Here is a 13,855-nt window from a genome sequence, read left to right as displayed (position 1 = left end):
TATACAATTTAATTATTAATAGTATGTCTCCTAGGTAAACTGTTACACAGTCTTAGGGCCTTGTTTTGTAGTCATTAAAATTGAACATGTTTATATTATTGAAACCCTTGCATTCAGTGTGTAGGCAGAGTTGATCTTAAAGTATCCAAAGAGAATTTACCTGCAGTTCTGTTTCACATTCATAGACATTGCCACACTGCAGCTGTGGGATATAATTTTTAGCATTAACACATTTAAATACAGAACTGTTTGTTAGCTTTAACTTTAGGCAAATACAGTAAGCGGGGCTTTGGAACCTATGCTTTCCAGACCTGTTGGTTGCTAGGAAATAAGTTTCATGTGTGTTCATTTTCAAGATAGTATGCTTGGTGACTTTCAGGTCATTTTAAAATAATTTGTAAGAGAAAATAGCATTTCTAAATCTTTATATTTGAACTATATTGATTGTTTTGGGGGGTGTCTCTTTACCAGACATTTAGTACAATGCCTTTTTTAAAAAAGAGACCTCACTGTGTAGATGAATAGTGTTGGTTGCGCCTATTAGTGCAACAGTATAATGTGAAATTATAGTGTACTAGCTTAATTCTACCTCTTGGAATTACTGTGCATTAATGGTGAAATGTTTACAAATGACTTTCCACTTACGAAATTAAATAATGAAAAGCTCACTGTTGTTTTAACATTTCAGTGTTTGTTCAAGCAAACAAATTGCAGCAGCATATTTTCTCAGCCCATGGACAAGAAGACAAGATCTACGACTGCACGCAGTGTCCGCAGAAGTTCTTCTTCCAAACAGAGCTGCAGGTACCATATTCATGAAGAGGACTTGGATTCAGGGGCTGTAGCAGTACTGAGCAAATATGTTCTGTATCTGGGCTCATTGCATTCCTTGCTCTTCACTATGGGTTGGGGGGTACCAGAGAAAATATAAACAGAGAGCAAAAAACAACTTGTGTATAACTCACATGAGTAGCATTTCATGCCACTTGTAAGAGTTATCATAACAGAGCATCTGACTTATTAGTTTAAACCTAGACAGTAGGGGCAACCATTCGACTCCTGCTTTGTAGTTTGGTGGAGATCAAGAGTGTTTCAGAATTGATGTTCTTGATATTTTAAGGGAGGAAAGGAGAGAAATGAGCAGCTTGCATTCCTATTTAGCACCCAAAACAGCCAGTGAATAGAAGAATGAAAATGGAGCTTGTGTTCTCTTCTCCTTCTGGCAGTCAGCAAGAAAGAGCGGCATAAGAAGGTGGAAATAAAAGAAGAGTAAGCTACAGAATGCAGTAGCATACTGTACCTATGTCCAGCTGCTGGTCAATCCAGCCTCCCATAAATATTAAACTTCAGATAAAATTAGTTATAGGAGTATTTCATTGTCTTCTACTTCTTGTACACTGTCTGTAGGGTCAGTAGAACTCTCTTATTGTTGGAGAAGAATAGGACAGAAGGAGGGGGGATACATCTTGTATACCTTCTGAAAGAGGTCAAAAGAACGCCTGGTTATATACTAATTTAGCTGCTCTCTTTCTCTTGGAAAGGATCATTACATTGCTAGTACTCCTGAAATGACCTGTCACATTTATAAAGATCAGAAGACGAGAGTACCAAATGTTCATTAACAATTTTAATTCACGTTTGAATATTATCAGAAGAGTGTTTGGAAGTCAAAGTTCCAGGATCTCCATTTGCTAAAAGGGGATCGGTGCTGATGACATAAAGAAAATATATTTCTACTATAGTGTTTTTTTTACTCTTCATGTTCTTCGTTTGAAGAGTGTGGTGCAAAGCACTATACTGAAGGTGTTTATAATTTTCATAACATAGACTGTTGTCTGTAAGAAGCTTAACTGAGCCTCCTCCATTTATTTCACTTTTGACCAGAGCTAGATTTATCCTTGTCATTAGAGGTAAGAAGCTAGTGGGGTGGGGGGGGAGGTGTGTGCGCACGCTCATTTAGCATGTCAATTATTGTAATTTTAATGTATTTAAAACTTAATGCTAATACTCAGAATGACAGTATGAATGATTCCTTATGTGAGAAAAGAAATTAGATTTTGAGAGCTTACACTAGGCCTCAGTATGTTGTATGAGAACTGGATATTGAAATCTATCAAGTTGTATTTCTCTTTTAGTGTGGGTGGGTGGGCCTGGGTGGTGGTGTGCCTGTACAGTTTAGTTTAACCGTATTGTGTGAGAAACTGGAATGTCAGCCTTAATTTTCAGTTTCCCAACTTTGGTTGGAATCAGTCTAGGGACAGACGGGACAAGGTGGCAGTGTTCTGGTTCTGGCAAAACCTCTGATTTAGCCCCAGACACCAGCACCCTCTTCCCCTCATGTCCAGATCAAACCATCTTCACTTCCATCTAGTCTGGCACCCCATGATACCATTCCACCCAGTCTTCTCCCCTAGCATATTTCTTCTCACCCCACTCAAGTTTTGATGTCTTCCAGTAGGTGTCTATTGTCCTTTTAGGCCATTTTTCAGTGTCAGAGGTAAGGGTGCTGCCATCTGCTCACCTGTCATCTGCATCAGAACATTCCATAGATGGGAATGTGTCGTCCTTACAAGGTACTCTTCTCCTCTTACCCGAGCAGTCCAGTGGAGGGGGGTAGCCATTGTGCTCACCACCAACTTCACTAACAGTTCCTGCCTATGTGAAAACACCCTAACATCCTACCTGGCCATCTATGTAAGTTAAGGCAGAGGGCCACAATTGTAGTGCTCCCAAATACCTGAGCTACATCTCCCAGCCATCCCCTAGATGCTAAGACTGCTTTATTTAGAGTCCAGCTCAGAACTCACGCACAAAGTCTGGCCGCAGGTGAATGAGTATCAAATTTGTGGATTAGGGAAGGAAAGGATCTAATCCAGTGGAGGAGATGATGGGGGGTTGGGATTAAGGAAACTGTGAGTAGATTTAGGGCTGATGGGAGAGATAAAGGAGAATTTACCAAAAACATCTAATGAACGATTTTTTTTTCAAAAACCAACACCTCAAAAATTTCAATTGGAAGATAAACCAAATAAAAATGTTTCCTTTTTTGTTCTTTTTGTTTAAAAAAAAATCAAACATTTTGTTGAAACCAAACTGTTTTTGCCAGACACTTCAATTCTGATGAAACAACATTTTTGAATTAAAAATAATTTTGGTCAGAAAATTTCAACCAGCTCTGTTGTTCATTACTGCAGTATCTGAGGTGCACAAATAGCGAGGTGAGGAGGGAGAGTTGAAAAATGGTAAAAGGAAGAAAAGAGAGACTGCTAGGGAAGAGAAGACAAAGGGGGGAAATGGAGGAGATGAGGGAAAGAGTGGTGAAAGGAAACAGGAATTAAAAAAAAGAAAGAGAAAATATGAACAGCAGATCCTGAAATAGGTTTTTGGGAAAAAAGACCAATTAAACAAATAGTGTAGATAATATTGATGCATATAATATATAGAGAGACAGCTATCTGTATGACATCTACAATAAAGATAGATAATATAATCACCTGTCCTCAGCGTACTAATCCAGCTCCTCAGGAACGTGCTAATATTTCCTAAACCTGAGCAGCTTTAAACAGCTGGCTTTTTCTTTTTTTATTAAAATCAAATCAAATATCTTCTCCCCTCAGAAATAACTCCTGCCGAAGGCTTAGGACAGGGTTTTTATGGCTTTCTCTGACCCCAGCATATTTGAACTCATATTAATTAAAGCACCTGGCTTTCCAGTGAAGGGTGCAACAGTACATCTGAATAAATAGACATATTCTACCTGTGCTGCCCTCTTTTTTGTGTTGGTTGCCAATTCACTTCAGGGTGACTTTAAGATGTTGGTTACTACCTACTGCACAAAGCCCTAAATAGATGAGATCTCAGTTACCTCAGAGACTGCCTCTGTGTCTCACCATGCCACCTGCATTTGTCTGGAACACCAGCTTCTTGTCCTATGCTCCAGCTATCTATCTTCAGTGGAACTTGGGGGTAGGGCATTCTAGGTAGCAGGCCATCACTTCTGGAATCTGCTCTTGCTGAAAATATGTGTAAGCACGAACCTGGCCGCATTTAGAATGCATTTTAAGATGCGTCTCTTTGTTCAGGCTTTCCACTAGCTGCAGGCTCTGGGAATCCCTAGCATTTAGCCTACTGGCTATGTTTTCTCCATCACTGTCCTTTTAAGCTTGTGTTGTGAAAGGGTCACAATTTATTTGTTCACTATATTTGGGAACAGTTGTTTGCATTTCATCAAAATTATGCACCTACTACATGTGACAGATGCTAGTCATGTCACTTAATGCACTTCAGTTACTGGGGTGATGAGGGAAACGTAAGAAAAAGAGACAGAGAGGGAATAGATGCTGTGGGGATGGCAGCCTTACGCATGCATATAACAATGACAATTTAAAGGAAGAGAATACATGAATGCAGACAATATATGCATTATGCTCTCCTATAGCTTTATATGCAGCTTGATAGGGCCCAGATCTTCACAGCAGAGTTTTTTCTGTGCTAATCTGATTCATGTTGTTTGACGTCTGGAAGAGCAGACTGAATGAAAATGAGGAGTGCCAAATTTTATACTCCCCCACCCCTACGAAAATGCCATATCCACAGCTACCATTCTTCTGGTCAGAAAAACTAGGACTCCCTGTAGGGACTTTCATAATACCACTGCTTCTTAAATGGCCAGAAGAGTCACAGTTAACAACACCTGGCACAGCCAGGAGCTGCTCTAACTTTAGGCAAACTAGGCACCTGCCTTGCACAGCAGATTTGGCTCAACTGTCCCACCATGACGAGGGGTGGCCGGGCCAAGCCTGAATGGTGCTACGACCCTCTGCACCAGGTTACAATGGCATCACGCAAATTTAACCCAGCAGCTACTTCATCATGACAAAGAGGCAGCCGAGCCAAATCTGTCACCCTAGGCCTATGAGGAGTGAGGTGTACTGAACTTTTGCCTACGGTGACAGATTGTCTTGAGCTACTTCTGGGAACAGCCGCCTCAGAGGCAACCTCTGATGAGCTGGGGAGTAAACCACCTGTCCTGCAAGTCAGATCTGAAATATGCTTTTTAGTTATTATTTATATTGAAACAATATTAAATGAAAATGAGTACACTATTAGTTTTAGGTCCCCTCTAAGGCCTGTGCAAGCTTTTCAGTAAGAGTATTTGCAATTACCAATTAATTATTCGTAGCACCGAGAGACTCTAACTGAGATCAGGACCCCATTGTACTAGGAATGGGGAAAAAATGCATAGTAAGAGACACACTCTGCTCCAGAGAGCTTACAGTCTAAATAGACAGGCTAGACAAAGGATGGAAGGAGAAAGAGAGGCAGAGTAACTTGCACAAGATCTGGGAATAGAACCCAGGTCTCCTGACTCTCAGTTGAGTGCCCTATCCCTTGGACAATGCTGCCTTTCTAATTATTAATCTAATAACTGGCATAGCTTCTGTAGCCTTCACAGAAAAACACAGATCTTAATTTTAATAATCTCAACAGACCTTTCTTCTCCCTCCCCTGCCAAAAGCATTCTTCTTCTGTTCAGAAACAGGTTTTAAAAGTCTTTGTTGCTCTGCTGTGAGTGGAAGAACCTGCTTTTAACTTTTGGGGGGATACTTTATTTCTCTAGAGGGGAAGCAGATCTAAAGCTTCTGTTATGGACTTAGAAAGGTATGCTTGAAGAGGCCGCTGAGTTGGTAACTGGTACAGGCTTATGGGTTCTACAGGAACCTAAAGCCTGTCTGTTATTTTTATGCCTGTCAAATGAATTGAAATTGAAGAAATATTTAACTAAAACTATTTATTCATTTAAAACGTAACACTTTAATAGTACTTGCATGCTTAATGCAGTCTGGATTTTTCAGAAATAACCTTTTAATATTTTTTAAATTAAAAATATCAATCTGGACATCAGATGAGCTAACCAGTTGCAAGCTAGACAGTCATAAAGCTGACTATACACCTCCCAGTATTAATGGCCTAAGAACGCCAGTACCTGAGATTTGAGTACATGGCTGTATTTGTCTGAATCACTATACTAGTATACATTTTTTACATCCGTCACCCACAGTACTGAACTTTTAATTAATGAGAAAAGTGATAAATCTTAATTATTGTAGCCCAGTGCTGTATTATTGATAAAAGGAGATAAAACCCATTAAGGAGATTCCCCCTCTGCCCCCCCCCTCCTTTTTTGTCAGCCAATTTCCCCTCCCTGGCATTGTTTTTTTTCTGGATTGTTGGACTATGCCTAGCTGGCATTAGCCATTTGGATGGGCTTGCAAAACAATTTTTTGTGGCTTCCTAGTCCCCAACAAAGAAAGGTAACCAATTCGTGTCCAGTTTTTGTGTTATGCCTATAGCCAGCCCAAGTTTGCCTCCAGGTTTATTGAGGGTGGACGGGCAACAAGATTCTCTGAGGCAGGTTAGTTGGCTCATTTTAGATTGTTTAAATGTTGGAGGTGATTGGGGGGGGTGTCAGACCAGCCCCTGCCTCCAGTAGAAGTGCAGCACTTTTGCTTGTGCTGTGGTCTGTAAGTTTTGCATGTGATAATTGTCAAAATAAACTGGGGTTCCTGGGCACTAGGCCCAGTCAGAAAGGATTTTGTGTGCATTCTGATAATCATAGCATTTATTTAACACTTTGCAAACATTATCTAATTAATTGACTCAGCCTTCCCAAGGGGTGGGTAAAAACCCCCACTTTACAGATATGGAAACTAAGGCAAGAAACAGGTGACAAGGAGTCTTTGTCCCATACTGGTGGATTGTGGCCTGGCCTCAGTTTTCCATGCCTTTGCTATCCTGCATCTGGAGTACAGCAATGCCATGTACCTTAGGAAATTCCAGATACTGGAAAACACTGCAGCTCATCTACTCAGCAACACCGACCACTGTGAGCGCATCAAACCTGACTCCTTCTCCCTACAAGGGCTTCCCATAGAATATCAAGTCAAATTCAAGGTCTCAGACCTTATCTTCAGGGTGTGCAATGGCCAGGCTCCTGCATATCTAAAAGATCACTTTCAAGAATGTTCTCACAAAGAAAAGACTTTGAAACATTGTTAAAATGAAATCAGAGATTATCTCTGACCTTTCTAGTTCCCCAGAATCAAGGGATGAGGGGGTGGGGCACAGATACTGCCTTAGTAGGCCCCATAGGCCAATATGCAGTGGGGAATAACTTGTCACTTCTTTTTAAAAGGAAATCTGTCTGAAATCCAATTAACTTTAAAAGCTTTAGGCCAAAGTTTCCAAATTTAATAGCCTGTTTTTCAGAAGTCCTGAGCACCTGCAGCTGCTGTTAAAGTCAATGAAAGGTGTAGGTCCTCAGCACCTCAGAAAATCAGGTCATAAGTACCTAAAGTTAGGAACCTACATAAAAACACCTGATTTCCACAGATGTTGAACACCCACAGCCCCTATTAAGGTTGCAGCTAAGTGCCTAAATAAGGACTCAAGTTTCAAAACATAGGCACCAAATTTGAAAACGTTGGCCTTAGCCTTTTGTAGATAAGCAGAGTCAAGCTGTTAGAGCAGATGACAGGAAAACAGGAGAGCTGGGTTCTAGTACCAGGTATGCTACTAACTTTCTGGGGAACCTTGAACAAGTCACTGAATCACCCTGTACCAAACTTTCTCCATTAGTAGAATGGAGATAGTAATACCTATATCGCAAGGGTAGTGATTTGTTAATTACATTCATGTTTGTGCTTTGAAGCCTTTAGATAGAGAGTGCTATGGAAATTTAAAATATTATTATTTGTGATTCTTATTTTTTCCTCTGCATGCCTCAGAGTACAAACTCAACCGTAGAGCTGCTTTTAACAGGGGGCTGGATTTGGGAACTTTTAGGATATTTTTTTCCTTCTGGACTGTGTCCCTTCTCATATGGTCCCAGTCTCTTCTGATGCTTGGAACTTCTGCCCAAAGAAGACAGAACAATCTTTACTTTTCAATGCAAACTTCTCTCCAAAAAGTCAAACAGGCTTTTACTTTGGACTCAAGAAAGATACAATGGAAGTACTCAAACTTCAGCTACTTAAGAAAATGTCTTCAAAGTATTTCTCCTCCAACTCCTTTGATTCAGTGTCAGAGGAAGTTTAAATAACAAAAATAAAATAAAAACCCCAAACCCACCAAACTTTGAATTCCCTTCCATGCCTCTTTCCCCATGAGGATTAAGGGGTTTTATATTAGTCTTTCGTACGGTAATACTTTTCTAAAGAAGACATTTCCAAATTTGGAGCATATGAGCCCAGCCTTCTTTGACTGGCCTATTCAAACATAAACCCTCCCAGCAGGTAGTTCATTAGTTCATGAATATTTATAGCACACAATAAAATCCACCGAGCCTGATGTGTCAGAGGTGCACAGTGACCATTTTGCTTTCACTAAGCAGTGCTTGAGAAAGATTAAAACAAGCAGGCTGAGTCTTACTTGTCTTATTACATACATATTTGTACATATGTATACAGTGGTCACTCTTGGAAAACTTTCTGGTTTTTCCTTTGGTAATTCGAAATCTTACCTTAGTATTTACAGTATTTCCTATACGTTTCCTGCAGAGAATATTGCAAATATTGGGTATTGTTAGTCACGTTCTAAAGCAATTGAAAAATGCTGATGGGCAAACATTCGGCATCTACAGATATTCAGACAGTCATGATTATTTTGGGATAGAACTGCAAAATTATTGGACAAAGAGAATGTAATAGGTCAGATTTTTAGTAAAGCGTCTCATGCTAAATCTCAGAAAATCTTACCGAATAATTAATACGAATTGGCCAAAGTAGGAAAACGTCAAATGGACTGATACTAACTACAATTTCTAAAACAGATGCCTAAATTACACCCATTACTCCTTGGGAAATTCAACACTAAAAATTAAAAATTCTGTGCAAAAAAAAATTCTATGCACGATATTTTAAAATTCAGTGTATTTTATTTCTTAATAAATAAATGTGGAGGTTCCAACATGGCAGTGGGGAGCAAAGGCCATCACCCTGCAGATCCCGTCCCCACTGGGACAACTCGGCGATGAGGCTGCACCCAACCCACACTAGGCTTATCAAGATAGCAAGCGAAAGGAACAGGGTGTCACATGCACGCCCAGCCTTTGCCCCTGATCTAGGTGTGGGCAGTTTCAGCCCGACATGGTCCAAGTGTGGAGGGTCTTGGTGTCGGGTGAGAGGGTTCTTTGTGGGGCAATCTGGATGTGGGTGGCTTGGAGGGGGGGGTCAGGATGCAGGGTGGACATGTCTGGATGCACAGGGGCTTGATCATAGAATCACAGAATCATAGAATAGAATCTCAGGGTTGGAAGGGACCTCAGGAGGTCATCTAGTCCAACCCCCTGCTCAAAGCAGGACCAAACCCAACTAAATCATCCCAGCCAGGGCTTTGTCAAGCCTGACCTTAAAACCTCTAAGGAAGGAGATTCCACCAGCTCCCTAGGTAACCCATTCCAGTGCTTCACCACCCTACTAGTGAAAAAGTTTCTCCTAATGTCCAACCTAAACCTCCCCCTCTGCAACTTGAGACCATTACTCCTTGTTCTGTCATCTTCTACCACTGAGAACAGTCTAGATCCATCCTCTTTGGAACCCCCTTTCAGGTAGTTGAAAGCAGCTATCAAATCCCCCCTCAATCTTCTCTTCTGCAGGCTAAACAATCTCAGTTCCCTCAGCCTCTCCTTGTAAGTCATGTGCTCCAGCCCCCTAATCATTTTTGTTGCCCTCCGCTGGACTCTCTCCAATTTATCCACATCCTTCTTGTAGTGTGGGGCCCAAAACTGGACACAGTACTCCAAATGAGGCCTCACCAGTGCTGAATAGAGGGGAATGATCACATCCCTCGACCTGCTGGAAATGCACTTATACAACCCAAAATGCCATTAGCCTTCTTGGCAACAAGGGCACACTGTTGACTCATATTCAGCTTTTTGTCCACTGTAACCCCTAGGTCCCTTTCTGCAGAACTGCTGCCCAGCCATTCGGTCCCTAGTCTATAGCAGTGCATGGGATTCTTCCGTCCTAAATGCAGGACTCTGCACTTGTCCTTGTTGAACCTCATCAGATTTCTTTTGGCCCAATCCTCTAATTTGTCTAGGTCCCTCTGTACCCTATCCCTACCCTCCAGCATATCAACCACTCCTCCCAGTTTAGTGTCATCTGCAAACTTGCTAAGGGTGCAGTCCACACCATCCTCCAGATCGTTAATGAAGATATTGAACAAAACCGGCCCCAGCACCGACCCTTGGGGCACTCCACTTGATACCGGCTGCCAACTAGACATGGAACCATTGATCACTACCCGTTGAGCCCGACCATCTAGCCAGTTTTCTATCCACCTTACCGTCCATTCATCCAGCCCAGACTTCTTTAACTTGCTGGCAAGAATACTGTGGGAGACTGTATCAAAAGCTTTGCTAAAGTCCAGAAATAGCACATCCACTGCTTTCCCCTCATCCACAGAGCTAGTTATCTCATCATAGAAGGCAATTAGGTTAGTCAGGCATGACTTGCCCTTGGTGAATCCATGCTGACTGTTCCTGATCACTTTCCCCTCCTTTAAGTGGTTCAGAATTGATGTAAGTGGTTCAGAATTGATGGAGGGTTCCAGGTGGAGGGGGACTGGAACTCTGCAGGGGGGCCAGGTGAAGGTGGTTGTAGCTCAGCAGTGGGGAGTCTGAGTGTGATGGGATGGGGCTCAGGAGGGTCTGACAATGGGGGTTAGTGGAGGGGTCTGGGTGCTGTGGGAGTGGGGCTTTGGTGAGGTGGGGCTCCAGGTGCAACTGGGTGGGGCTCAGTGGTGTGGAGGTCCAGATGCAGGGGAGAGGGGCTCAGCAGGAGTCTGGATGCAGGGGGCTGGAGCTGGGTGGTGGGGACTGAATGCAGGGGCTGAGGTTTGACTGGGGGCATCTGAGGGGCTCAGCGGGTGGGGTCCAGGTGCTGAGGGGTGAGGTTTTGTGGGGGCAGGTGAGGGGAGCTCATTAGGGTGGTCCAAGTAGGGGGTGTCATTGGGGTGGGGGTTCAAATGTGGGGGGCTCAGCAGGGGATAGTTTGGGTGCAGGGGGGAGTGGCTCAGTGGGGATCCACATGCAGGGGCTGAGGCTCAGTTGGGGGGGTGGAAGGTGCAGGGGGGTTTTGGGTGAGGCTTGGCGGAGGGTCCGGATGCATGGTGGTTGGGCAGATGGAGGACAGTGACCCCCTCCCTCTGAGGCTTAGGAGTGATGTGAGTAGGAAGCGGGGTGGGGAGGTGGAGCTTCCTGCAGCTACGGGAGATTTCTGGGGGTGGATCTGCCCTGACCCCAGTTACTCCTTGCAGGGGAAGAGGAGCTGAGCCCAGCGCAGGGTAGGAGCCACCATCCGGGTTGTGTCTTCCCCCACTCACCCACCCCGCAGTGATCTACCTCTATGCCAGCTTTTCTGGGCACTTGAAATGATGCACCCATGCAGCTGGGGGTGGGGAGGTGTGCATGACCACTCTTGCAGCTTCCCTTTGCTTCCCCATCAGAAGTCATTTTTCTGCAGCAAAGCAAAGAAATCTGCGGGGGGACAGGAATTCTGTGCAAGCACAGTGCACAGACTTCCCCCAGGAGTAACCCACAAAATACCCATACAGAAAATATGTATGTGATTTTACAAAATGGATAAAGTATAGGCACAAATAAATATATGCATGTGCAACTTCCTGTGTTATATAAACGCATATATATTTTCTGCACACGATTTCCTCTTTGTCCCACATATGTCTGATTTGCATGTAAAACGTAGGCATCGGTTTTTGAAAATATGTCCCTAAATTTATGGAGACAAACAATTAGCTCATAGTCTGCATCTATCCCACTTGACGTACTTATATGTTCCAGATTACATGATCAGATTCTGCAGAATCTAAGTTTTCATGTTAGATGAAGTTTCTGGACCATGTGATTTCCAAGACAGTCTTCCTAACATTAACTGAATGTAAATCAATCCAGCATTGTCTTCTTTAATCTGCAAATGGAGTCTGAAACAATGGCTATGAGAGTTGGAAGCTCCACTATTTCTCCAACCATTTAGCGGGTTTTAACTCTGAAGCCTAATGATGGTGCATTATATGTCAACATTAATGTCTTCATTGCTAATCATTTTAGCATATGGGATGGGGAAGGGGATGAGAGTGAAGTCCATGGAGGAAAACTGTAAACTGCTGCAGGAAGAAAAATGCAGAGAGACAAAAGAAGAAGAGAATAAGAGGCAGAGTGGGGGGAGAGAAACAGGAACATGGGGAAGAGAGAGAAACAAAAGACAGAACTAGTAGTGGTCATGAAGTTGAGTATATTTTTCTGCTGAGGGATATTGATGGTAACAATAAGGCATGAAACAGACAGTAAATAATGAGAATAATAACTGAAATTTCAGTTATTACATAACGGCCAGGTTGTACTATCATAGTTCTTGTGAAATCCTCCTACTGACACCAGAGGGAGATCTGCTTTGGATTGAGAGGGCTAAATAGTACATTTATATCCTGACCCACAGATAATCATTAAAAACAGAATTCAGTTTTGTCCCCAAAATCAGTTTTATCATCTGTGTCCTAAATGTTTCACTGTACATACCAAAATTAGTCAGATTGGTTGGTTAACACTCTCAGAGTAAGCGGAAGAAAATGATAGAAATAAGGGCTCTATTTGCATTTGAATAGTTTCCCTGGTAGCTCAGTTCAGTTCTCTTAATTGTCCATTCATTCATTTCTTGCTAATGTAGTTGATATCGGTGACTGATTTTCTATGCTAAACAGGAAGCACCACTTCTTCATTCTAGGACTCGTTCCTTCCTACAACTGCCCTGCTGTTGGCGACCAATAGCTGCCATTATATTATCTTTCATCTGGCCCAGAGCTGACAACAGATGGCCATCAGTGTGACTGTATGAAGCATCCAGGAATGGTGTACTGAAGAGCTTCCTGGCCAGTTCTGCAAACCTCCCTCCCTTCCCCCCTCCACATCTTGAATAAGCTCATCATTCCTGGCTCCACTCTCCACTGGCTCTGCAATTTTCCACACAGCGAGGCAGAAGGCTGCCACTGAGCCATTGGAACGCTCCCATTCCAAACCTGCATCTGACTCCCATTTCTGTGCCTAGCACAGGCAAAGTACTGGCGCTGCCCAGCTGGTTCCGACCCTATAGGCTGCAGCACCCTGGGATGTGTTGCTGCTATTACATCACTGAGCGTGCCACCATTTGGGATCTGGCTTTTGAACCCATTTGGTTTCTGCACAGCAAAACTTGCGTCCCACATAGCAAAGACAGAAGAAGATTTAATTCTGCTCATTCAGCCACTATGTGGGATCTCTAGTCTGAAACCTGAAGCAGAGGCAGAGCTTAGCCACTGTAGCATTGGATCTCCTCAAGCGACTACTCTAGTGGGGTTCTCCCCTCCCCACTTCCAATGCTCTGGATGACTCCTAGCTCCACCAAGATTAAGCATGTTAAATGTGAAGAAAGCAAAAAATGTGAATATTGATTGTAGACCTAAAAGGGAGGAAAGCGTTAATTTCACTGAGGTGCTGATGCATTGACGGGTCTGGTCATTTGGAAAGCAGCTTCAAAAGGGTGGCTGCCCTGCAGTTGGAGAAAGATATATTGTTTGCTCTTGACGGAGTTTGCTAAAGCAAGGTACCTCTAGAGCTGAACCTGTAGTTTAAGAGAAATTCACATTTGTAGCCTTTATTGTGATATTTGCAGCAAGTCTACAGCTACTAACGGTCTCTGCCCTGAAGCTATGAAGGAGTAAGGCTCCATTGTTGGGGAGAGAGAGAGACGCGTTCAGTGTAAAAGCCTGAGATGTGGTAGGCAAGATGAATAGTGCTCAA

At 42.9% G+C, this 13,855-nt stretch overlaps 1 protein-coding gene across 9 annotated transcripts in view; it reads left to right on the top strand.

Moving 5' to 3' along the window:
• ZNF521 (zinc finger protein 521) overlaps window positions 1-13,855 on the top strand; it is a 272,635-nt gene that overhangs the window by 239,823 nt on the left and 18,957 nt on the right. For 8 of the 9 annotated variants that reach the window (XM_039525126.1, XM_039525125.1, XM_039525124.1 and 5 more), the window contains one exon: window positions 689-804. In XM_039525126.1, coding sequence (XP_039381060.1) covers window positions 689-804 — 116 coding nt within the window. Of the gene's footprint in view, window positions 1-688; window positions 805-13,855 lie in introns of those variants that run through there. The other variant, XR_005594185.1, reaches the window with a different exon arrangement.

The sequence above is a fragment of the Mauremys reevesii genome, linkage group 2, assembly GCF_016161935.1.
Source record: "Mauremys reevesii isolate NIE-2019 linkage group 2, ASM1616193v1, whole genome shotgun sequence".
Taxonomy (NCBI): domain Eukaryota; kingdom Metazoa; phylum Chordata; order Testudines; family Geoemydidae; genus Mauremys; species Mauremys reevesii.
Note: the sequence above shows the minus strand (reverse complement) of the source record. Positions and strands in the feature narration are given on the sequence as shown.